Genomic DNA, 25,671 nt, shown 5'->3' on the forward strand with positions numbered 1-25,671 from the left:
GACTCTACATGACTGTTAAAACACATGGATTTGTCAAAAATGACACCCAGATTTCGCACAGCATTACAGTCAGAGAATGATAGAGCCCCAATGGCCTGCCTAATCCTAGGGGTAATATTGTCTGGGGTAAAGATCATCACCTCAGTTTTGTCAGAGTTTAATTGCAAGAAATTGTCAGCCATCCATTTGTTAATGGAGGCTAAACAATTGTGCAACAGGGACAGTTTGTCTAGCCTATCAGGGCTAAACGATAAATATAATTGGATATCATCAGCATAACAATGGTAGGATATATCTTCAAAACTACCAATAATCTTACCAAGAGGAAGCATATACAGACTGAATAGCAAGGGGCCAAGCACAGAACCTTGGGGCACACCACAAGACAGAGGGGCAGAGTCTGACATGTATGTTCCCATAGACACAGAAAAACTCCTGTCTGAAAGATAGGAAGAAAACCAGTTCAGAACTGATCCAGTAATGCCCACAATTGTTTTCAGTCTATCTATCAGAGTGCCATGATCAACAGTATCAAACGCTGCACTGAGATCTAGTAGGACTAGAAGAGAACATTTACCCCTATCAGCAGCCATCAAAATATCATTAGAGACTTTAAGGAGAGTAGTCTCAGTTGAATGTTTTTTTCCGAAAGCCAGATTGAAACTTATCAAAGATATTTTGAGAGTCCAAAACTTTATTTAGCTGGCTCGCAACAACCTTTTCTAAGATTTTCGAAATAAAAGGCAATTTAGAAATAGGCCTGTAGTTTTTAAACGAAGCTGCATCGAGATTGTTCTTTTTCAATATAGGCTGGACAACAACATGCTTAAAACAGCTAGGAACCTGGCCCAACTGAAGAGATAAATTTAAAATTGAAGCCAAACATTCCTTTCCATAAACGCTCAGTTCTCCGACAGACACACCTCAAGCTGCGAATGGCGTCATTCATCCACGGGGATGTATTAACAGAGGGCATCTCTCATTTTAAGAGGCGCCACTTTGTTCAACAGCAGGGTGCAATGATCATGGAACGACTGTGCACAAGCATCCACATCATTCGAAATAAAAACCAAGCTTAAGTCAAATGCGGCTGAAAATTTTTCAACAGTAAGCTGGTTAATCAAACGTAAGCAGGACGCCCATTTAGCGGGCACAGGATCCTCTTTACAGACCAGATCAAATGAGATGCATTTGTGATCACTAACAAATATATCTTCGATGCAAACATTATTAATGTTTAAACCATGAGAAAAAACAAGATCCAGCGTGTGTCCCTTGCTGTGCGTAGGACCCAAGACATGCTGAGTAAAATTAAAAGATTCAGTGATATTTACAAATTCAACAGCATTTTTGCAAGTATCATCATCCACATGAATATTAAAATCACCAACAATAATCACTTTGTCCAGCTTAATGGTGGATGATAAGAAATCAGAAAAATCATTAAGAAAAGATGCCACTGGCCCAGGTGGCCGATAAATTAAAATACAATAAAATGTAGTAGAACGACCAACTTTAGTAATCTGTAGTTCAAAGGAAGAGTATGTGCCAGCGCTCATTGACTGGCAGATGAAATGTTTTTTTAAAAACCACAGCAAGACCTCCACCTAGGCCCGTGAGTCTTGGGGTGCTGATAAAAGTACAGTCCACAGGACAGAGCTCATTCAGGTGATAATATTCCAAATCCCGTTGCCATGTTTCCGTTAGCAACATAAAGTCCATGTTTTTGGAAGTAAATAAATCACTGAGCAAAAGAGACTTGTTTGCAATTGAGCGGGCATTTATTGAACCCATCCTGAGCGATGCAGGAGCACCTGAAGCAGAGAGAGAGGTTCGCGGCAGCGACCTCAGATGCACGGAACACACACTGCAGCCAGAGGCAGGTTTTCTCCAGGGCACCGGGACCAGAGCCCTGGGGTCATCAGGGAAGACAGAGCGAAGACATGAAGGCCTGGAGTCGCAGTCAAAGACCCCCATCTTCCGGAGGTTTTTCAGCTGAACCTGCCTTCCTGCCCTTTTTCCTCGCTTTCTCTGCCGTTTATTTGCAAGTCGTATTAGGCCCTCTCCATGCCGCATACAGACAGCCGATGAAGACGGACAGACGAACGGGGCTGCAAACTCACCCGTAACACTCCAGGTACATCCACCACCACACTCCCACATGGAGGATCGGATCTGCAGCAATGTTTGGCGATCGTACACTCACACCGTTGATACAACATTTGTTGACAAACTCAGTAGCAATATAGCGCAGGAAACAAACAAAACGAGACGGGACGAGCAACCAGCAGCAGCGGCGAAGCCAAACACAGGCGCCATGCCGGAAGTGCATATCAGTAATATCAGGAAAGCGGAGAATCCTACCATGATTGATTCAACAGAATATGTTGAGCACTGACGTTGGAAACTCATAAAATAAATATTTAAGCCACATGCACTATTTGGTGATCTGTACTTTGAAGTTACTGTTGAAAGAACATACTGTAGTTAGGACTGGTTGTGAAAAAAAACTATGGTACGATGATTGATGTTCGAGGGGTCAAGTCTTCTGTACTTTGTTAACAAAAAACAGTTCTAGCAGTCACTAAAGCCCTCTAAAGTTGAAAATGGACTGAGGTTGGTCCTCGCTCTACTTCTGATCTCTCTTACAGGACTGTCAATGACAATTATCCTGATGAATCCACTGAGACACTACACAGACTAGCAGGCTGATGTTTTTTACGTTTATTGCTCTCTGTCATCTATCAGTGATGCCGACAGTTTTCTCGTTTTGTTACTAGAACCACTGTGACGGGTTTCCACACATGGACTGCCGGCACAGTGCACTACTATTTTCAGCTTATTCCTACAGCCAGAGAGTTTGTAATTCCTTGTTCTGAGATGTTGTAGACACATGCTGATGGTTGCTATGTTCTTTCCCCTCTGTGTCAAAGTTTTCTGGATTACTTGCTTAAGAGAAACAACAAAAATTACTCGTATTGCTTGTGTTGAAAACCAACCAGCTGAAAATTAGAGCTATAGAGAAGAGGTAATGATCTGGGGATGTGGTTTGCGCTTCCTCAGTCTCTCTCTTATAGATAAGTACGTTCAGTATCCAATCCATGCAAATGTTTGGCAGACAATTCAATTCCTTCTGGATGAGAGGGGGGAGGGGGGGTCTCTCTCTCCTGCTGTGTGTGTGTGTGTGTGTGTGTGTGTGTGTGTCTTTCCCTCTCTCGCTCTTTCCCTGCTGGCAGCTGCGTCTGTACTGTTGGCAGGAGTGACCAGAATAAAAACAGCAACACCAGACATAGAGGAGGAAAAAAGCGAAGTAATCCATTGAACCAGAGTCTTTGCCCTCTCTTAATTACGTAAAGTCCCATATCTTTTCCCTTTTTCACTTTTTTTCCCCACTCTTTAAGACTTTGGGCTTGTTGTAATTAGATAGAAGAGAATAAAACCAGCTGATCGGGAGAGGGGTGTGCATTTTGGAGCGAGATGGCTAACAGAAACATTCTGTTGCTCTTCTGTGGACTCTTCCTCTTAGCACTGATTCAGCCCTCTCTTCAAGGAGGTAAGTGTGTGCTATAGGTGAACTGAGCCATTATCTTTGCTGTATTAATCACAGACTTAGAACAGGTTCAATCTGTTTTTATCTACGCCTCTTTGTCCCTCAGAGACATAAAACTATCATAAATAATTAAAAGTTTTGCTAATGCTTATCAGCAATAATGTATTAATGAGTAGTTTCATTTATTTTAATTAAAACATGTTTTATATTTCATAAACCATATATCTATCGGTTGCAGTGTTATTTAGTGTAAATTTATAAGAAATAAAAGTATTGTGTTTAGAGCTAACTTCAGTTGTTTTTATAGTTATTTTGGCTTTATCTCATAATTATCTTAAAAAAAAAAAGTTCTGCAATTGCATTGCAATGTTTAATTTAAATACATTAATAATATAAAGCCACGCGCTACAGTCATGAAAATTAAAGATTGTTTAGTTTGGCTGATCTTCTGCTCACTTACTGATGCCCTGAATAGTGGTGTCCCATCACACCACTGTTGAAGAAGGCAATATAAATAATGCTAATTCAAACCTAAGCAACTATTCATTTGTGGGGTTCTCTATACTATCTTTTCGGGGATATGTATTTTTTTTAATGTATTTCAGACAGTTAAATTGCATCCTACACACACCTAGTGTATGTTTACATGGCTGCAGACCCTACCCTATACCATGTCAGGAAGAGAAGGTTCTCCAGCTGGTCCCTCTTTCCACCTAGCAAAACCACTTGGTTTAAATTCACCCCTGATGAACTCCCAGGTGGACAGATAGTGTATGTGTCACTCTTACAGTTTTGACCTGGTCTTCTCTTAAAGTCAGAGGACTGTTCTGCCCAGAATCCATGAAGCAACAACATGCAGATTTGAGGGGTTAGCTTCAAGTGCTGATCTGTTTTAGACGGGGCGAGAGAGGTTGGGAGCATGCCTTTCCTTTCAGTTTGCTTTTTCTCCTTTTTCTGCATTGCTTTGATTTGGTTCTTATTCAGCCCCCCAATGGAAACATGTTTAACATCTGGGGCTGGGTATGCTGGAGTGAAGTCCATTTTGTGTTGTATTTATTTGCTTAAAAGTCACAGCTGTTTATGTTTCTTATCTTCCAGAGTCCTTTTAGATGCATTATGTTTATATTCTTAAAATCCTTAAAGAAACATTCGTTGTCCATATAAAGTCTCATTTGTCGTAGCTATTTTATTGGCCTCCTCTAATATGATCATGTTGAAAAAGTCTACCAAGTCTATTTTTGTCAGGTCATAGATTTTATCATCTAAAACTGTATTTGCCCCTCTTCTTTCTGCCTCATAGCACATGTATCCTTTCTTCTTTGTGCCAGCCATTTATCAGTTGAGATTTTGAGGTGCATTCAGGCAAATTATGGAGCAGGTATAGGAGCCAACAAATATCAATATTGGCATTGCTGCACAACTTTGATCTTAAGTGAGTTTTGAATCCATCCATATCAAACCATTCTGTGGCTCTCAAACTAGTTCAATCTGTGTCTGTGCAGTCTGACTTGGAAAGAAAAACACTCTCGGCATGGTCCAAGGGTCAATTATCTGTGAGTAACATGAACCTCATTAACACCCAAGCCACTCATTTAATGCCTCTGCACAGAAAACACCTCTCATGCTTGCGAAATTCAACCCTTGAATTATGGTGTAGTGCAAGGCTTGTCTGAATGTTTTCCATCAGCAAGTGTAAATGAGTTATGGTCCTAGATGAAACATCTGGGATGGAGTATGTTAATACATATGCCACCTGTCATGTTACCCTATAACCTTGTACTGTAGTATGTTTGCTGGTTCTCCCTCGTACGATGGAGGAGGCAGACGTACCTTACGTTCTACAAACAAACATATATACACATGGATACAGTAAGTTGGATGGTATTCTCATCAAAATGAATTTGTGTTGATGTAGCTTGGGCTTAGTGGCCTCTATTTTGTATTGCTGCATTTGATAACTGAATCAAACCTAAGACCTAAATGGTTGAATACAATTATTTGAATAGATTCCTCAACTTAGGAATTTTATCAAGCTTATTTTTCACTGCCTTAATGAAAGGAAAAGTGAACAGCTGATAAGGTATTTGCAAATTCCAATGAAACTGACATTGCTGTTTTAATATTTACTTTTACCTTGTAAATGCCCAGAATGTATCAAGTATCCTGTTGTTCTGTTTCTTACCTTGATGTTGTATTCCTCCAGACAACCTCAACAACCAACTAGTGGACTTGTGCCAAAGTCATTAGCTTGGCTTTTAAGACACAGTTAATGGCAGAATTCTGATGGGCCAGTGGGAGATTAAAAGTGAAAAATAGCTGCTCTGTTCCTTCACAGTCTCCAAAGAATTAAAGAGGTTGTGCGGATATTGGTAGTGCTCCCGTGGGTGCTGTGCTGTGGCTTATCACGGTCGACTGTGCCGGTCATCATCAGACAAACATGCAACTCCACCTCCTCGTCTTTCCAGACAAGCTTTTGTTGTTCGCTTCGACATTTTGGTTTCGCACTACTAAGGAGAGAAGTAGAAGGAAGGTTCTACGTAGGCGCGCGGCCTTGGTGGTGTTGTGTGGCAGTGCCATGCATAATACATCGAATTTCACACACTTTTGCGTCACCATATGCACGCAGATTTCCCTCCCAAAACTCTTGTCTAAACGCGGAATAAAAAGTGAGAACGCAACGCCACTTTTGCGTTTTCTCTTCAGATCGTTTCCGTCTAAACATAGCCTTAGTTGTCACAAAATACTACTGATGAGTTGCAGCATTACCCCAGCATTGCTGTCTTTAATCCCCAAGCAAGTGCTGCTTCAGGCTTTATTGGTAGTGTGTGCTGTGGACACCTCTGGCTCTAATCCCTCTTCTGGCAAGGTTCAGTGCCAAACACAGCATACTGGATTAATGTGACACATACAGTAGGCATCCCAGTGCTCATAAACTCTACTCTGTAAATAAAGAAATACACCATTTGAAGTACCGTCCAAGCAAGACATGGAGTTTTTTTCTTCAATGAGGGTTTTGTTCAATTTCTTCAACTTCTTTAATGCCGGACCCACAAATGCATTTTAATTAGTTAGCTGTTGAGTGGTTTGGTGTAATTTGTAGTGAGGTGACTTCATTCAGCCAGTTTGTTTGGGAAGGAACCTTTTGGTAACAAGCACTGACTGACCAAGGTTTGCTGTTGTGAAAGAACTTTTATTCCATGTCTTAATTTGGCACACATCCTGGCAAAGTGTTATGAGATTGGACAATTCCATCCACGGTTTGCATTTTTACATCAAAGCTGTCTACATGTTGGCTGGCTGGGAAGTCACTTTCTGCAACAAAGCTCCTAGCCAGAAGCGATAACTAACATTTTCATATCACCATTTTTACCGTAACTACTGTTAGGAATGTTGTAGGGATCAGAACAAAGGTTTGGGATGGATGGGTTGTTTAAATAGACATGTATTTCAAACGGGCTGCACTGTAAATGTCTAGGGTACAACTCTCTTTTGCACTAGACTCACAATGTTTTATTATCGATAGTCTTACCTTTGTAAACCCGATGGACTGTTTGATGCGATCCAATTCCTTCATACATGGATGGCTGAGTTGTAAGAATGTTGGATCACAAATTAGTGAGTCAAACCCCTACAGGTTTCTCACAAAGGCATGTGCACAGTTACTGAGAGGGTACAGTAGTAGTGAGTCCTCACTACTGCTAGAAACATATACAGTATCAGTTAATAATTTGTTTAGCCCTTACTCTTTTTTGTTGTGAATGAATGTCAGTCCCAGCATCTCCCAGTTAGATGTTTGGTCTGCAATCAACCACTGCCAAGTGTTCAACAAAGAAGCACAATAACTCAGATGATTCACTCCAGCCACTCTGCAAGCTGCAAGGAGCAGTCTCACTGGGCCAGCAATCTGAAATGGCTCCTGTTAGGAATATTTTCATCTTGACCTGCCACTGCTTACTGATGTCCAAGTTCAAGTTCAAGTTCAAGTTCAACATGACAACATGAGTACAAAATTAGTATAAAAAATATATTTTTAATAAAAAGCCATAACTGATGATGAACTGATGAGAAAAGATGATAATAAAATTAAATTCTGGAGAGGTTGGGGGTAAACATGGCACATTTAGGCTTTTGGCATCAATAAATTGGTCTAAACCAAACAGTATTTCTTTAAGTGTTTTGTTGGATTACTGGAGAACAGTCCAGTATCCACATAGTCTTTATTAAACATCTGCAGACCGGACTGGATGATCATGAATTTTTTCTCTTTCACATAAATCATAGATGTTATGCTTTTATGTGAACTGCTTTTGTCCTTGCCAGGATAAAAGTGGAACTGTCAATATCTTGTGCAAACGTCTGATTGATGATTCCTCACTCAGTCATGTTTTTTTCTCACAATTCAGATGTTGGGCCACTATATTTCATTCCAAAGCGCAATTTCAGTTTTGAAACCAAAACGTGCTTTTTGCCCCATACCCAATATTTCATTTTGTGTATACAACTCGATCATCTTGCTGCTACTATCAGGTGTTGCATTAGTTAATTTAATGTATATATTGTTGAAAGAGTTTAAGATAGAAGAAAAAAATGGCTCGTTGTATTTTGGTCTGACATTTCACATCATTCACAATAGTGAAGGTATTACTTTATGGTCCTTCTGACATTATACCTTGTTGCGGTGTCAGTTCTACTGTACAAAATAGTCACATACAGTAAATCAGTTTCTGAAAATTTAGTTATAATGTGAGTTGTTTAATATCTTTAACCATGGCTTATTCTTTCATCATGTTCAGCTCTAAAATACGTATACCGTACAACAGCTGTTAAAAAAAACTTTTTTAGTTTCAAAGAGATGTCTTTCCTAATTCTGTAATGATTTCCTGTCAGCTTCCAGTGGGAAGACTTCACCCAAGACACCCAAACGCTAGCAACTGAACAATGACAAGATTAGAATCAGGTCTTCTTAGGCATTAAAATATTGCCATCCTTAGGCAGTGAGTTTGTTTGCTAGTGCCTCCCCTCAAACTGATGTTCTACTTCAGAGAAGTGTCACTGTGACAAGGTTAGGCAAATGTATAAAGCATGGAGTCAGGTTAAAGTGGGTGCAAGAACAAATGGAATTTCCAATTTTAATTTTTACTTTCTTTGATGCTCCTCACACTCCTCCACCCTCCAACATGCTGTGGAAAATAGACAGTGCAAGGGGTGACTGATAGTGGGCCAGCTGTCACATGTCTGATAACGGGAGATGTAAGGGTGCCAGGAATTCTGGAGTTGCTGTATGAGAGCTTTCCATAAAGAGAGAACCAAACCTCCTCTTCTGGTGGTTTTGGATTTGTCTGAACACAGTAAACAGTTTTTAGCTTGCCAAAACAATTTATTAATTAAAAAATTATATCAAAAATGATGGAAATAGTGGTGCAGAATTGTGTAAATGTCAGGTGGTCAAAGTGGTGTAAACGTGTAAAAAAGTAATTACAGAGCAGTTTTCCTCAAGACTTCACAAACTATGTGGAGCACTGCACTGTGATCATGAATGGTAATGGTCATGTACATCTTTTGTAAGGGAAGGGGAATGCCATTATTAACTTTTTTGAGGTTGCATGTGTGACTGTTGTGTATGTACTCACATGAGTTTGTTTTGCACGCCTAAGTATCATAAAAATTGTTCCATCAATTCGTTGGCATTCCATTATTTAGTAAAAGACCAATTATAAAAGAACCACAGGGCAGGGTCTTGGAAATGTCACATTACTCACCAGCTTGGTGTATATAAAGTGAAACTAAACTCTCAAGTCACAAAGAGCAATTGTAAAAACTGTCATTAACATGGGAGGTACTATGGAAAAACACGTCATTGGCTTTGGTTTTATTCAATAACAAAACAAGTTCTAACTCACAATTACCTAACTTCTCCTCTATTATGTTATTATTCGTCGGCCCAATAACCCATACCCCAATAAAATCAACTGTTTTAAGAGAGAATAAATTATTCACATTGATTGCAATTAGTAGATCAATTCATAAATTACATAGATTTTTTTTCTGTGGGCTGTATTGCTAGTATTGATGCTCAGGCAAAATAGCTTGCCAGCGAAATAGTTGATAAACATGTAACTTTCTTCATCAACACTCAAAACATGACATGATCCAAAACTAAACCTAGGCACTGGATACTGTCCTGTCCACCTGTTAGCTTGTGTATGGTGAACTACGTCATTTTATCAAAATTCAAAACAACAGAATTGGAGAGACCAAAACACTAACATACACATATGTTGTGTATGAAAATGATTTTTTATCTAAGCCTATGAGACAAACCTTGTCCTTTTTGTGCTGTATAAATACACATTTGAATTCTCTGGAAACTGAATTTGGATTATGAAATGTCAATTGCTTCCTTGATAGATTTGGGATTTAATAGTGAAAGTTTCAAGAGGTGACAGAATTTTCATTCATAAAGGAAACATTCACCCACGAAACACTTCCAAAACTATACATACTACTGGGGTTTGCTAAGGGATTTTAGAAAACATTGAAAATCACTATGACATCACAAGACAAGACCGTTTAGATATGCCCACTTGTGTTACGCATGTCAACAATCATCTTCAAGGTCACTTCAGACTTATAAGAAGAAGTATAAAAGTTGATTTTTCTTTCTTTCTTCGTTTTTACTTAGTAAAGTAAGCATGTCTTCTGGCTCTATGGATATCAGCTCAGGTGAAGAGGGTGAATTATCACGTCTTTGTTCCTGCGGTAGCTACTCCTGCTGGTTGGCTGGGATACAGTATGTGGTGAGACAACAGAAAAGATTGGGAAAAAACTGGGAACATAAAAAAAAAGTTAAATTTTTTGCCTTTAACCCATGTTTATCCCAAATGGTAACAGGCAGATATCGCAAATGGGACTGAGGGTTGCCCATATACAGTATACACTTTATAACCCACATGACAATGCATTTGTGTTGCCAAACAAGTACGCAAATTTTAGTCCATCAATAACCCATGTGGGACCCATATGGACATTTTGACAGGGAAATAATATATACAATACTCCCAAGACTTGTTCTAGATACACAATGTTACTGACATGGAAACATTGCAAGTGTTAGTATCTCACTCCAGGACCATGTACCTTTCATATTCATTTGACTTATGTATCTAAGAAAATGCCTATTTAATTCACAACAGTCTGCTGTTTTAGGCCGATGCTTTTGTCCTTCCTTTTTAACATTGTCTATCTTAACAAGTTATACAATTCTGTCACATATATTGCTGTATTCCAGTGTAATGAACCTGCCCCAAGCTGAATAATATAGTTTTAAGAATTGTCATCCGCTTGTCTTGTACACATAAGGCTGTATTTGACATTCTAACTTTCTTATCTTTTAATAGATAGATTAATAGATAGCCATTATTTCAGCAAGATCAGATCGCTAATAAAAGTCACTACATGGTAATATATTTTCAAATCTTCTTTCCCAGGGTTTTTTATTCACCAACATTAATCATATCACAAACACTCAGGGCAAAGTCTTGACTGGAGTCAACTGACATAAATTATGCCTTGGCTAATCCCTTGTGCTCTAGAAGTCAGTCTTGTCCTTCACACAAATTCCAGCACATTCCCATGACCTGGCTGAGTTTACAACGAACGTAATTGCATGATGATGATGATGACGACGACAATAATTAGGACAATCATGAAGAAATCTTCAAATTTATTGAGGTAGGTCAGGTCACTTGGCAGAGGTCAGTATGTGCCTTTTTTGGATGCACGGTCTCAGTGAACCTAATGCACTCTGTAACAGTGGTACAGTAGCATTATGGGATTCTAGGCAAGAGGAAAACTGGAGCAGACACACATTCACTCTTGCCTCGCTTGCATTGCCCAGACAGGAAATCCTCCTTTTGATTGTGAAATGAAGGAGCAGAATTTAGAACAATCACTCCACCCCCGTCGTGTGGTGCCTGCACCTGAGATCTCTGCTATGGAGCCAATGGCATGGGCAAACTGACAGAAACACAAACACATGCTACAATTTTGATAATCAAATACATAACCCTGGACTTTATTATTTATTCCTAATTTTTATTTGAGCCTGTAGGATTTTGAGATCTCTTCAGTCAGTCCTCAGTATTACAAGGCCAAACCCCAAGAAAACAAAATTGGTTCTACCATTGTCCAGCTCCTAGATCTGGATGAGTCAAGTTAAAAGTCAACCTCCCTCTCATCTGTCCATTTGTTCATTAATTGAGTAATTTTGTGTCCAATGCCACAGCTGCTGCCATAACTGTTCCCATTTATATTTTTTTTACATTTATACTGCTGCTGAAAAAAAAAAGATAGCACATTCGCCTACATTTCACATGACCATACTCTGCAAAGGTGCCCCTATTACTGCTCGAGAAAGAATTTTTCTCTCAAACAAAAACGGACAAATGTTTTGTTACCTTTCTAATCAGATTTTGAGTGTGGTTTTTGAGTATCTATGTAAATATGACAATGTTGTTCCTGCTTTCTTCAACTTAAACAACTTGCAGTTATAGCAACACTTTCAGATTCTGCAGTGTCGTTTCAGATTTTCTTAACTTTCTCCCCAAAATAAAGGCATACTCCCTAGCCCATTTTCTTTACAAGCCAGTGATCCCACACTTTTTTTAATATGTTTTTTTTAATATCCTGTTTATGCTATACTATCTTCAAAACCCATCCAACAGTTGATTCTTAGGGTATGCTTCTGGATAATTTATCTCACTGGTTTCTTCCATTGATTGGCACTGACTGCTCAGTTTCTTAACCTCAGCAGTACAATAGAAAGATTACTGATGTTATTGGGCACATGTATACAGAACTCGAAGCACAGTGTTCACACAGTATTCACTAACAAACACATGAACACTTTTGACATGTGGTTTAAATTAATTGGCCTCCCAACACATGTAAAAGCCATTAAACATAATCATTATGGTCCTGTAGCCCCATGCTCTCCTTTTGTGTTTTGTTTTTAGTGATGTAAACCAGGTTTTTCCCTTAAAAATATAACTTTGTATTTTTGGCCTTAGCTCACCGGTCTCGTTGGATTTAGCTGTTAGTCGTCCCAGAACAACTGGAGGGATTTTCATCCTCCCTTTCTTTTATTTCTGTTGCTGTTTCTTGCACACATGAGGCCACCATGTCTGGGATCCAAAACGACCATCTCAGGAGTTACGCTGGGTTACAGCCAAAAATCAGTCAAGAAATGAGGCTAGGGGATGTAGGTGGGGGTTGAGGGTGTCTGCAGTGCTGCAGCAACCTTCTGAGAGGTCTCCAACTCCAATACCTCATCAGAATGAAAACAATTGGAATGTTCTCCTAATCAAGCCTATAAAGTTTTTTTTATTTATTGTTTTTGCTTTCATTTTGGCTCTGGCTGGAGCTGCTGTGTTCACATTTCATTGTGCGCCCCATCACTGCCATGACTTGGGGCAGATGTGTATGCCAAGGACAGATTCCAGTTTTGATGTCTGTGTCACAGATGATGAAAGTGTTTGAGAATGTTTATCTGATAAATGGGGTCATTGTTCAGAAATGCTGTTACACGCATTGCAATAGAAGAATAATAAAAAAAGATTTTGATGGCTTAGAACTGTTTGACCACACTTAGCTAGTGTCATGTGTGTTGGTGATAGTTAATGACCTTTCTCTGTTGTGTGTTCCAGGTGTGTATGTACCACCTGGTGCTGGGATTGGACCAGGAGGCACTGGACCAGGAAATGGATTCTTTCCAGGTAACGGAACCTACAATGACTGTCTGGACAGTTTAAACAAAAATAATCTACAACACAGCCACAGAAAACAAAGTCTGTTTGTCTTTAGCAGATGTATAACAATTTAATTATACTACTGTGGAAAATTATTAAGTAAGAAGCACAAATACAAATATATGTATACATACATACATACATACATATACTGTACATGCATGGTGTACACCATACAATATCTTCTTACTTTCATTGTGGTATGGCCAAATTTAAATATGACAGGTTTTGAAGCACACACACGTCTGTATGGACCTTTGCTCAGTCATCATATAAAAACATATATGCATACATGCATAAAATGGCACAAGACGCCAGAACACTTTCTCCGGGTGTCCTGAGAGAAAGTAAGACAAAATGATAAATTGCTGGGCCAAAAGACTGTCCATTACATCACTACATGTAGACATAGCATAACTCTATACTCTGTATGATTGTTGTTTTACAAGGGTCTGCTGGAGGAGTCCCTGCAGGCTATAAACCAGCTAAAGCTGCAGGTGAGTAGAAGAGACATTAGATTTATGATCCCACCCCCCCCCCCCCAACCCACCCCATCTACTGTATAAAATATTTTAATAAGAATATCATCTGGTTTATAGTGAACTGGTGCACTACTGTTTCAGTGATTTGGATATAGGAAACTTAAACTGTTTCTATGTAAAAAATTATATTGTAAAATATTTAGAAAATCAATCGTGAATACATTTCTTTAAAAAAAATGTTTAGCCTCATTATCACCTGATACCTGGTGGATTTTATAATGATTATTTTTAATAATTATGTAACCTTAATCATGTGATAAAATACATATTTTTCACATAGTAATCTCTCATTCGTTAAAGCAGTGTTGCTTTCCCAGGGTCCTGAATGTCTTGTCCAAATGGGCATTCCCTGCTTTGTACTGTACTTAATGCACCTGGGGTTTGTCATTTCACACATCCATAACAGATACACTCAGCTCTGCATGCACAGTCCACTTAAACAGCAGTTCACCAACCATAGACAGTGTCCTGGCATGACTTCAGCTCCCATTTGCTGAATAAGTATAGTAAGTATAGCTAAGCGTACTCAAGCCATGACTGCAGGAAGTACTGATGTGATGAGAATTGTGATAATTCTATACTGTGAGTTGAAAAAGATCAAACAATGTATGAATGTTGTCAACAATAATGACGACATTGACAATATTGATCACAATCACACTTTGTGTTTACCCCTGACAGTAGGAGGTTATGGAGGTGGAGGGCGTGGTGTGGGGCCAGGTGGTCTGGTGCCAGGAGGTGTTGGGCATGGTGGCTTGGGCAATGGAGGACTGGGAGCAGGTACAGTATGAAAAAAAAAAAAAAAACTTACAGACACCTTTTTGTCAATCAGTATACAGCTGCCTTTAGGGGTTTGCCTGTCATTACACATATTCAGACCTTTTTTTCTAACATCTCAATATCATTAATTGAAAACAGGCCTGTTCAATAGAGAGACAAAAGAATTGTAGCGCTCGGGCCCCCGTATAGCTCAGTTGATAGAGCGGGCACCCATATATAGAGGTTTACTCCTCGACACAGCGGGCCTGGGTTCGACCACGACCTGCGGCCCTTTGCTGCATGTCATTCCCCCTCTCTCTCTCCCTTTCATGTCGAAAATGGCCGAAAATGCCCCAAAAAATAATCCTTAAAAAGAATTGTAGCTCTCTATTTCGCAATCTTTGAAAAGTTGAAAACTGTGTAAAACACTGCTTGTAACCTGTAGGTCTTTTGAAATGATATTTGAATCTTGAGTCTATAAAATCATATAAAGACAAAATGGAAACTGTTGTACGGTAACATGCAACATGTTTTGATATTTCAGAGCAAAAGCATAGCCTAAAATACGTTTTACTTGTTTTTACCCAACAGGACAAGGTGGAAAGCCCCCTAAACCAGGTAAGTTGGAATATTTACACATGGTATTGTGTGGAAGGGCAGGTTATATACATATATTAAAATAGTATGTAATTTAAACCCAAATTTGTCTTGTGTCAAAATAACATTTTACAATTAAGTTTTATGAAATACTTTGAAGATGTAGTCACAGCCCTGTGATTTTCCAGTACAGTACAGTACAATACTGTAAAGCTGTAATGTAATAGAGACGACATAGACGACATGGAAAATTCCTCCGCATTACATATACTGTTAAAGTGCCTTGAAAGGAAGGAAATTAAACGTATTGTTATTGGGTGGGTAAAGTAGGTTCATGTATAGACTACATTATGTTCACACACCAATAGAATAGGGAGACCTGCACAGATGCTAAAGATAAACAATCTTTTGATTGGTTGTCACCAAGTTTTTCTTATCACCCCTGTGTTTTTGTCGGGGTTGGTTTACACTGGCTTGGCAGCCGTTTGGGACGTCTTGACTGGCTGGGACCATACAGAGATTCCATGACTATTAAACCTCTGCTGTATTAGGGAGTGATGATTGGCAGAGTGCAAATGGCCATCAACCCCTGCCAAACAATGGTGCCAGAGCACTGATTACTGTTATTGTAATGTTATACCCTTACAATATCTGGAAACCTCTGTGTTGAAATTTACCACGGCCCTTCTCTCCGATACCATACAGTAAATATTTTCCTTTGCTGTAACACACTCTGTGCTGCAGTGGTGCTTTAGCAATGTTTAGCCATCATTTAATTTCCGTAAGCATTGCTGATACTATCTCAGACTGCCTCTATGTGTTTAGAAAGATAAGGAACCAAGCAGTCATCTTATAGTTCTGATAACACTTCTGGAGTGGATTACAGAGGTGTCCCTCTGGACTGCCACACCCCCGCCCTCTAACAAGAGTTGCAGGAGAGACATTTTGTGAAAATGACCGTATATCCATTATTGGGTGGAGGTTTATTTTGGCTGGGATCAGTAGAGCCTTACATTACTTCGGAGGTATTGCCCTGGCTTTTGTATGCATTTGAATTCTCCCTCCAAGGCGTTGGCATACGATGTTAAAAGCAGTTTTTGAAATTAGTGCAATTTGGGTCTGGGTGATCCTTCCCATACTAATCTATGTTGCACAGAGGAAAAAAAGAAAACCTTTAACACAGAGCTTGGAGTAAGCTAAAGTTTTACACATTTTTAAATGAAAAGAGGACTAAATCATTCTGCTTCATGGTAATTATCATTGTAATTGTGTTCAGTAATCTCTGTGTATTGATTTCCATCAGTATTGACTTTTTATATTGGCCATTCCATCAGTATGAAGTTATCCAATTTTTGATATGACAACTTTTTACATACCTTAGAAGTTTGCATTACTATACCAATGTACGTCTACAGTTCACCAGCAGGTAAGCCTCTCACAATGGCAGGTTGAATTCATCTGCATCAGTTAGTCAGTGTTTGGCTTGTGTCGTAGAGAAATCATATACTACCAGCATAAAAGATCGTTGACCTTTTTTTAATAAAGGATTCTGTTACTAAAGAGACACAAATGCAAACAACATTATATATTCTTAGATGCACACTCACACATATCAAGAGCGCTACCATTTATTCTTATGTGGAAGCCAGCAGTGACATTACATTCCACTGATACACACCTTGCCTGGCCAGTAATGGAGAACAGCAGCTGGCTATGTGAGTAGCGTGACTGTAGTGAATTGCAGCGTAGCTCATGCAAGACCTTGTTAATGTTACACTAATTGTGAAGCCTGTCAGCGTCCAGCTTTGGCAATACACTCAAAGCTGGAAGGAGGAACTTTCTCTTTATGAACAGCTGTTGAACACCGTCTCCTGTCCTGTGTTCCCTAAGGTGGATTCAATCCTTATGGTGTAATTGCCAAAACATGGCTTTTGTAGGTTAGCCTCTTGTCACTTTCAGACAGTGTTAAGGCAGTTTACAAGAAACATAGAGGTTACTGTTTTTGCTGTTGGTGTGGTTTTATTGTACCATTATAATGGTCTGTTTTAAGTTTAGCCTGTCGGTAGACTCTCTGAGAGCAATACAAATTAAAGATGATAGAAAGACTCACTGTCTCACTGTCTTTCTCTCACTGTCTGAAAACTGACAATGTTCACACAACACTAAATCAATCTTAAAGCAATGAAAAATGATCCATAGTTGATGGATTCAATAGTCCCCATTGTGTTTCTAATATTTTGTCCATCCCTATTATCACTGGGTGTCTACACGACTAAGAAACATCTCTTGTTGTTGTTATGCTATTTATAAAGTTTATACAAAGTTTGTGGCGGTTGTGTGTAAAAGAAAATAGTAATGACTAGAGGAAAGTAATTGAATGCTGTCTGGCAGTGGGTTGTTTGGGGCTTCCCTCAAGTTGGCATCAGCAGCTAGCTTGAGCAGAGCCCCTACGAGCGGCCAGGTTGTCAAACTATGTTTGTCATAGACGTTCTTGTACTAGTTTCGTGGTTTTGCGGTTGGTCTGACATGGCAATTGACAATGTGAGCCTTATAATGTGAACACCTAACATTATAATGCAATACAACTTAACAGCACCACAAACCACAGCCTCCTTCATGGAAGTAGGAGTTTTTGCTGGGCTGTTGAATTAGACTGTATTAGTTTTAGATAGGTGTACCAAATAAACTGGAGGCTGAGTGTATATAGTCATCAATTCCTATCTCACCTTTATTTTGATTCTTTACTCCCACTGAATAAATAAAAAAAATAGTCCCAACAATTAGGTGCAAGATAAAATCATGCTTATAAAAACTGCAGTACACATATAATTTAAGATGATGAATTACATTAGTCAGTGCTGCAACATGTCTCTAAGTTCTGAAATCTTGGATCCTTTGACTTCCGTGATGGCAGTATTGCTCATGTGTAGTTACCAAGAAAGTTGTTATTTCACCACCCAACACACTTATTTTAAAGTACAAACTTTTGATCATTTTTAATATGTGCATCTTTCTGCAATTTAAAACGCAGAGCCCATCAATACACTTGAATTTTATCTTCAAACCCTATGGTTCATATCAGTGTCTTGTTTGAAGAAGCACTGAGTGTACTTCTCTGCTTCAACAGAAAGAGCGAGGAAAGGCAGAGAAATGGAAAGATAGAATAGATATGGGTAGGACAGAGAAGAGACGGAAAAAAACAATAACTCTTGTGAACATACCGTATACTGTTTATGTCAAATGCGTACACACACACAGACACACACACACACACACACACACACACACACACACACACACACACACACACACACACACACACAACACTATATGCACATTAATTTGCACAACGCACATGCTTAGAGAGCTTGCTGAAAGATAGGAGATGAGCTTGGAGGAGGTTTAGTCTCCTAGTGCACATATGCTTTTTATTACTAGAGCTCAGACTTGTCCTCTGAGCTGTCAGCATGTGAATGTGTATGACCATATGTGTATGTAAATATGTGTATGGTCTTCTTAAGAATGTAAATACAAGTGTGAGCATGTATGCGTGTGTACACACACACACACACACACACACACACACACACACAAACACACCATAAGTTAGTGCTGCTTATTCAGACACAATAACTATGTGAAAGAAGGTATTTACCTCTATTTTCACCCACTCATCTTTCCTCCCCCTCTCCACAATCTGTTCTTCACCGAGTCTCAGTGTCAAGCTTTCAAAATCTTGGAACCTGAACTGTCTGCAGAAGAGACTTTGTTTTTATATCAGAGCCACACCACCCCCACACTCAACTCAGCCCACCCAATATACATACAGCCATCACAGCTTGTTTGTTCACATTAGAAATATCTGTTGCTTTCCAAACTATTTTTTTTTTGATGATATCACCAGATGTTGTTAGCATTTTCAATAATCTCACCAATTCATCTCAAGAATTAAAATGATATTGGAGTAAAGCAAGATAAGGGCTTCATTAGTTGTTATTGGTGTCTAATCAGTCACGCATGCCACACATTACAGTTTCTAACTGTTGTATTTTTCACCACACTGAAGCAATACTTTCACTATGACTCAATAACTGCTCCCCAGCCTCTCATCAGCCTGTTCTGTGTCATGTTTGCATGGTAGTTCTCTAGTGAGCATGTTACCACAAATGTAATTTCTTTCCATTTTCACTGTGTAAGTTGATGAGCCATCCCTTGGCATGCTCTCACGACCTCTCCCCTGCTCCATTTGCCAGCAGGTCTGGAGCATGGACCATTATTGTTGTCTATCTGGCAGCACAGCCTAAGTGTTGTTTATGTAGTGATGGAGAAAGAATACATGAAGAAGACTGATCTCTGGTTAAATTACCTGGTTGTAGTTTTTGGTAGAGGTGGACTGAAATCTGTTAAATCTGAGGGCAATTACATTGACTACGTTTACATGCACATACTATTCTGGTTTTTGCCCTTATTCTGAATATGACGATATACCGACTAAGCTGTTTACATGGCTAATGTAAGTGAATACTAATATACTAAGAACTAATATTCCTGTTTACATGTAGCCATTCAAAATATGATTTTTTCAAAGTTTACCTGCAGTGGAGGACTTGTGGGACCGTGCGAACACAGTGTTTCTTTCATTCCTTCAACCAGCTTCTTGAAAAGGTCAATGCAGCGATGTGTGTGCATTTTCAAAAACCTGTTGATATCCAAGTCTTTGATAATCTTTAAAAGTAGCTGTGTTTCTCCTGTTTATCGGGTCTGCAGCCTTGCAAACTGTTGGGTGGTTGGTTTGTGTACAGCAACCATAGCAACGCACAGAGCTGACCATAAGCCATAAACAGGCAAGAGGCCATAAACTGCAGTAAAAACCCAGATTGAGATGCATATTCCGATTGCGCTGTATACATGTCCAAAGAATGCCTCTAAAACCAGAATAATACCGGAATATCCCACGTCTTAATCAAAAAATGCTATATTCGGAAGAAGGCCTTATTCAGCATATCCATCCGGAATATGCTGTTTACATGACCTGTATCAAATTCTGAATATTGTCATATTCTGAATAATAGTGGAATATTGGTGTGCATGTAAACATACTCAATGATGTTTTCTGAGTTAGTAGAGGAGTGGAGATTTTCATTTATAGTAGATGTTTTGTTATGCAAGTCGATTTTATGTCTTCAACACTGGGAGAGCATAGATGTAGCTGATCAAAATGTGCATCACAAGGGGGTGAATGTGATTTACATACATGGCATGACAATGTTAGAAACATGGCTTATGGTGATCGATTCACACAGAGCTTACAGTATGTACGAGCTGATGTGTAATGCAGGCCATTACAATGTAAAGATTGCTTTAAGTTGCATGAACAATATTTTTGAAATCTTGTGTTCTTTCTCTTGTGTACAGTTTTAGTCATTTTTAAAAGTATTGTATTTTGAAATGATGTGAGTTACTGACATTATCTCACCTTAGTACAATGTTTTGTATATGTTTAGATTTCTCAATATTTATCTAGACCCATTTATGAACAAAATGACTTGTGAAGATAAATGTTTTTTAAATTACTTTGGCCTTATACAGTAGGTATTCTGATGTGTTAGTCCATGTTGCAATACCTCTACATAAATGTAATCTACAATTTGGTCAACAGCTTTTCCACTGTCAATGACAATTTATCTCTCACTTGCTTTCCTTTGTAGAGCATCCCATAAGTTTGTCATAGTGAAATGTCTCAGATGGCTGCACAATGATCATAGCATTTATAGTGACAGAGGAACTTGGAAATGCTTTTGAGGCTGAGTCAATGAATCTAACGTCAGTGTTTCAATGTGCATGTTTTGAGTCGAGGCGACCTGTCGAACATTAGCCTCAACCCTGAGTTGTCAGAAAAGTATTCAGTAGAATAGCAGTTAGATGCATATGTGGACCATCTGGAAGAGGAAACACACTTGGCCATTGTTGTGTTTGTTGACTGGTTTTCTTGCCCTTTGCATTATTTGCACAATTGAACTTCTCTAGACATGGAATATACTTACTAGAAAGTAGTAATTTGTTCCAAATTGAAAGTGCACATGTACTCTGTGTACTACTCTATACTCTAATGCTTGCAAAGTGGTTCTGCCATGGCTTTACAGTACATGCTGTGAGTGTGTCTGCCAAGCTAAAATGGACGATGATATGAGCACTAGGCTAGGGATACTCTTCAGACATACTCATGGGCTCAGTGTTGGCAGAGCAACTGTGGCATTCCTTTAGAAGTAGTTAAAAAGTAGAACAGCAGTTTCTCACAGAAACTTGAAAAAGGGAGAAGTGTTCGATTTGAAAGCTTATAGCATAGCTTGTTCTGCTCTGTATGACTTGTAGCATAAACAGTGACATCACAAAGATATGGTGTACAAATTAACACAGTTTGAATTAAGGGACAGCAGTAATGGTCTTTGCACAGATGTGTTTGAGATAAGGCATGTGTTTGTGGAGGTAATAGACTCACAACAAGGACTCAGGCTGGTGAAGTCAGACAGCCACAGACGTCACTGGGCAGCAGCCTAGTTTGGCACGGTGGCAGTGCTTGTAATCCACATAATGTGTAATGGTGACTTTTACAGTTAATGTTAATTTGGAGCCATTTGTAAGACGCCTCAGAGATGATGTGTGTGTTCTGATGCCAAAGTACGTGGGTAGATGAAACTCTCCAAAGTTGCTTCATCATTGTAAGTGCTTACAACATAATGAAACAGAGCACATTCTTATCTTTAGTATGATGCAATTGTCCCCTATAAAAATAAAGAAAATGACCACCCATACCAATAATGGCTACACTGATTTTGACCTGGACGCTGCCCCAAAAGCAAAGATGGTAAAAAATTAAGCAACCTTAGACCCTTTACCTTTGTGTCCGTAAGAGCTCTGACAGTTGTGGGCTTGGGGTCATCTGGCAAAAAGGGAGGCTGAGGCTTTGGGACCTCTCATTGATAGTGTCAATGACTCCATGGAAAAGGAAAGTGAAAACAATAAAAGGCTTGCGGCCAAAGTCGGCTGGCTCACACCAACCAGAGAGGGAGAGAGTTTGTGTGTAGTGGTGTGACTGTGTGAATGCTTAATTTGTCCAACATGCGACTAATCCCGCTTCTCACAGTTCTGTGCCTGTGACTGACAGCACAGAGAACCTGGAAGTGACAAGGAGCAGGGGAGGTCACAGGAGAGGGAGGGTGGAGAGGAAGCAAGGGGAGCTTGAGTGTGTCCACTTGTCTCACGCAATCTGGAATCACTACAGCACCTCACATCATTCTGCTTTCATCCAGCTTGTCCTGCGTCACCTCGTAAGAATGCAATCTATCCACCAACTTGGAAGTGGAACAGTGTGATAATTTGATACTGATAAAAATCTGGTGTCATGACAGTGAAGGACATAATGGTGGGCTTTGCTTTCAAAGTGAAAATGTATATGGGACCACAGCCGAAGAAGAGAATCTTTCTGTCAATCACAGTAAAATGCTGATTCTCTGGGGACCTCCAGAGAGGCTTTGAAAATGAAGTTATCATGAAGATTTTCCATCACATTACGTAAAATTGCAGCGTTTGCACTGCCATAGCACAGCTCTGTGCTTCTTGCAACTATCCTTTACTCTTTGTATGTTTGTTGTTTGATGGTTTGTACACCAATCATTTTTCACACTGACACAGGTTTCCGACTCAGATAAAGTATTAAAGAGACATATGTGTTGTAATCATGTCCCCTGGCTTCTCAGTAAACAAACATTTGTTCTTAGACCATTCGCCTGATTAAATATAAGCTAAAACAAAGAATGTGGTGACATTCCAGAGCTCCAGCTCCGAAGTCTGCTTTCCGCGGGTCTGCCGTCAGTTACAGTGGATCTCTGCCATGGAATTCTTTGCTCTCTTAAATTAAACCCTCCGCCAGGCCCAGCTGGTTCACAAAATAGAAAGAAGGGGAGAGGGGGAGGAGATGGAAAGGAGCAAGCAAATCCATCTTTCCCTCCTTACGTTTGGCTTCCTCTGGTTGCTGCTATTAACACCTCACATCTTGTCGGCGCAACCCCTTAGACAACTTTTTAAGAAGAAAGAGCGAAAGAAAAGAGAAAAGGATAGAGAAACAGGAGTAAGAGACAGATACTGAGAGCCGAAGACAATGTTTTTGATTACCTTACCTAACCCCAATGGAGCATGAGCTAGACGTTTCAGTTTTGAGATTGAAACCAGATATTTCTGTTCACACTGGCCCACATCCATCACTTGTGCTGGACCTGAGTTTGAGAACATGACTGGTGACTGAAAGAACTAGCCATGCTGTCTGGCCCATTTTATTCTAGTGTCAGGCTTCAGTTTAAATACCAATGCACATGACATGGTACAGCAGGAGGCAATAAATATGGCAGCCTGTCCCTCATCACATTTTCATTCCTCTGAAAACCAGACTCCTTCGATGTCAGAGAAGGTCTAGACTTGCATTTACTTGTGTACCCTCACTGAGATCATTCTTAAACCAGCCGCCACAAATTAATCACCACTGTTGGGCGATGCTCAATTATTCACTGCCACAACATCCCAGATTTCACCTCAACAAACTGCAGGTGCAGTGGTCTTTTCTGAATGGAAACTGGCTAGTAAACCATGTGTCACCCTTTTTTCAGAAATCTAAATGGAGGAAACTATGATGCATTGCAGTACTGCATCAGTTAACTTCCAATTTTCTTGGCCACCAGTCCTCCCTCCTGTGTAGTATTGGGTTTCTGTCCCTTCCATCTTGTACACTGAGTATTGACCTTTTGTAGGGTTTCTTTGTCCAAGGTCCGAAGGCAGTTGGGATTTCAAGTGGTCTCTAATAAGCCACTACATTAGTGAACTGAAATCCTTCAGCTTGTCAGCAATCAACTAAATACTGGGAGCAGCACCAAAAAAAGCGATGATTTGATATCAGGGTCATGGTGCAGACTTTCCATGTGTGTGGTTCATGACAACAAACAACATTGGTGTAGACTTCCAATAATGTGTGAGCTAAGACAGGTCTATTTTTGTGAGCTGACATGCTGTAACAATAGTAGTCCAACAAAAGCATGCTTGTTTGAGCTGACAGGATGGCGTAAATATGGCTAAACTAAGAACTTTTGTACAAAAACCCTACCCTCCCAAATATACAATAAGTGGATGGATGCCAAACAGACAATGGTCCAGATTTTGTTATTGTGTCCTTTCACTTTGACCCTGAAAATACAAAACCTCCAGGGTAGTATTTTTTACTTGAGAGCGTTTTATTTTCCCAGTGTCTAGTCATGTCAGAACTTACATACCATAACATTTATTTCCTTTCCTTCATGTCTAAACCTTGTGTCTGCTCAAGGCCTGCACTCATGGTCACACACACAAACCCACACCCTATCAGGCTGACTTCTGCGTGTCTGTGTCTTGTCTTGATCTCAATTCAAAGAGTTGAGCTCAACGTGGCAGGTGCTGGTCGACCCTGAGCACAACTGCCAAAGCCAGGTTGGGTGAGCACAAGTGGGCCAGATGATGGATGAATAAGATAAAAAAGTCTTTACAGTCCTGTCTGTCTTCACTCTCTCTTCATGTTTCTCCTTCATTGGCACGCATAATCTCTGTTGCGCAGACTGTGCCAGGGTTTCCCCCAGTGTATTGCAAGCCTGGTGGCCCACCGGGCCCAATTCTATGGGAATTATTTTTTTTATGTATTTTGAATATGTTTTCGGCTCGGTTGGAAACTTTGACGTGGTCATATTTTCAAATCTCCAGCTAGCTTTTAGCACTGACTTAATGTAGGGCCCTATAAAATCTGTGTTAAGCTTTTTTAAATTCTCAATTTTGTGATTCCGTCCATGAGTCTGTTATCACAGAAACTATGAGGCCCTACCTTAATGCTGCCATCAGTCTGTGACTGGCCTGAGCCGGGCCTTCGTAAAAAAACAAAAAAAAAACACTTGCACTTAGCAACTTTTCTGGGGGAAACCAACACTCACAGTGACAAACATACCTCAGACTGGCCAATGAGACATTCTGTAATCTGGAGGCTAGACCAGACAGTACAGTTTTAAAAAAAAAAACATTTCAAGCCAGAGAGTTATTTTAAGGGTTTTATGTATCAGCAGTGTTTCATATATCTTTTAACAATCTTGTTTTTTGTTCGTTTCCTGTCAATTCCTTTAACATTTTTATGGTGTGGAGCTCACTGATAAAAATGAGACAAATGAGACAGATTCCTTGTGTCAACACAAGAGACACGGGAAAAGGGAAAGCCCTAGATCAGTCTTGATTTATATAAGAAATGATTACTGTTGTTATTACTTTGAGGTGTGTCTGGGGATGGTTGAGCAATCGAAGATAATCAAGCTGAAAGCTTTGAAGGAGATGGATTATTGCAAAGACGCTTAGCTTA

The 25,671-nt window shown here is 39.6% G+C and overlaps 1 protein-coding gene across 12 annotated transcripts in view; it reads left to right on the top strand.

Annotated features, from left to right (window-relative positions):
- The first annotated feature begins 3,231 nt into the window (after positions 1 to 3,231).
- Positions 3,232 to 25,671, top strand: part of elna (elastin a) — a 56,869-nt gene continuing 34,429 nt past the window's right edge. For 8 of the 12 annotated variants that reach the window (XM_036001238.1, XM_036001236.1, XM_036001237.1 and 5 more), the window contains exons 1-5: positions 3,232 to 3,553; positions 13,255 to 13,323; positions 13,806 to 13,853; positions 14,580 to 14,678; positions 15,249 to 15,275. In XM_036001238.1, coding sequence (XP_035857131.1) covers positions 3,478 to 3,553; positions 13,255 to 13,323; positions 13,806 to 13,853; positions 14,580 to 14,678; positions 15,249 to 15,275 — 319 coding nt within the window. In that variant the 5' untranslated portion in view covers positions 3,232 to 3,477. The remainder of the gene's footprint in view (positions 3,554 to 13,254; positions 13,324 to 13,805; positions 13,854 to 14,579; positions 14,679 to 15,248; positions 15,276 to 25,671) is intronic. The other 4 variants (XM_036001244.1, XM_036001245.1, XM_036001246.1 and 1 more) reach the window with 1 other exon arrangement.

This window comes from Sander lucioperca, chromosome 5 (genome assembly GCF_008315115.2).
Source record: "Sander lucioperca isolate FBNREF2018 chromosome 5, SLUC_FBN_1.2, whole genome shotgun sequence".
Classification (NCBI taxonomy): domain Eukaryota; kingdom Metazoa; phylum Chordata; class Actinopteri; order Perciformes; family Percidae; genus Sander; species Sander lucioperca.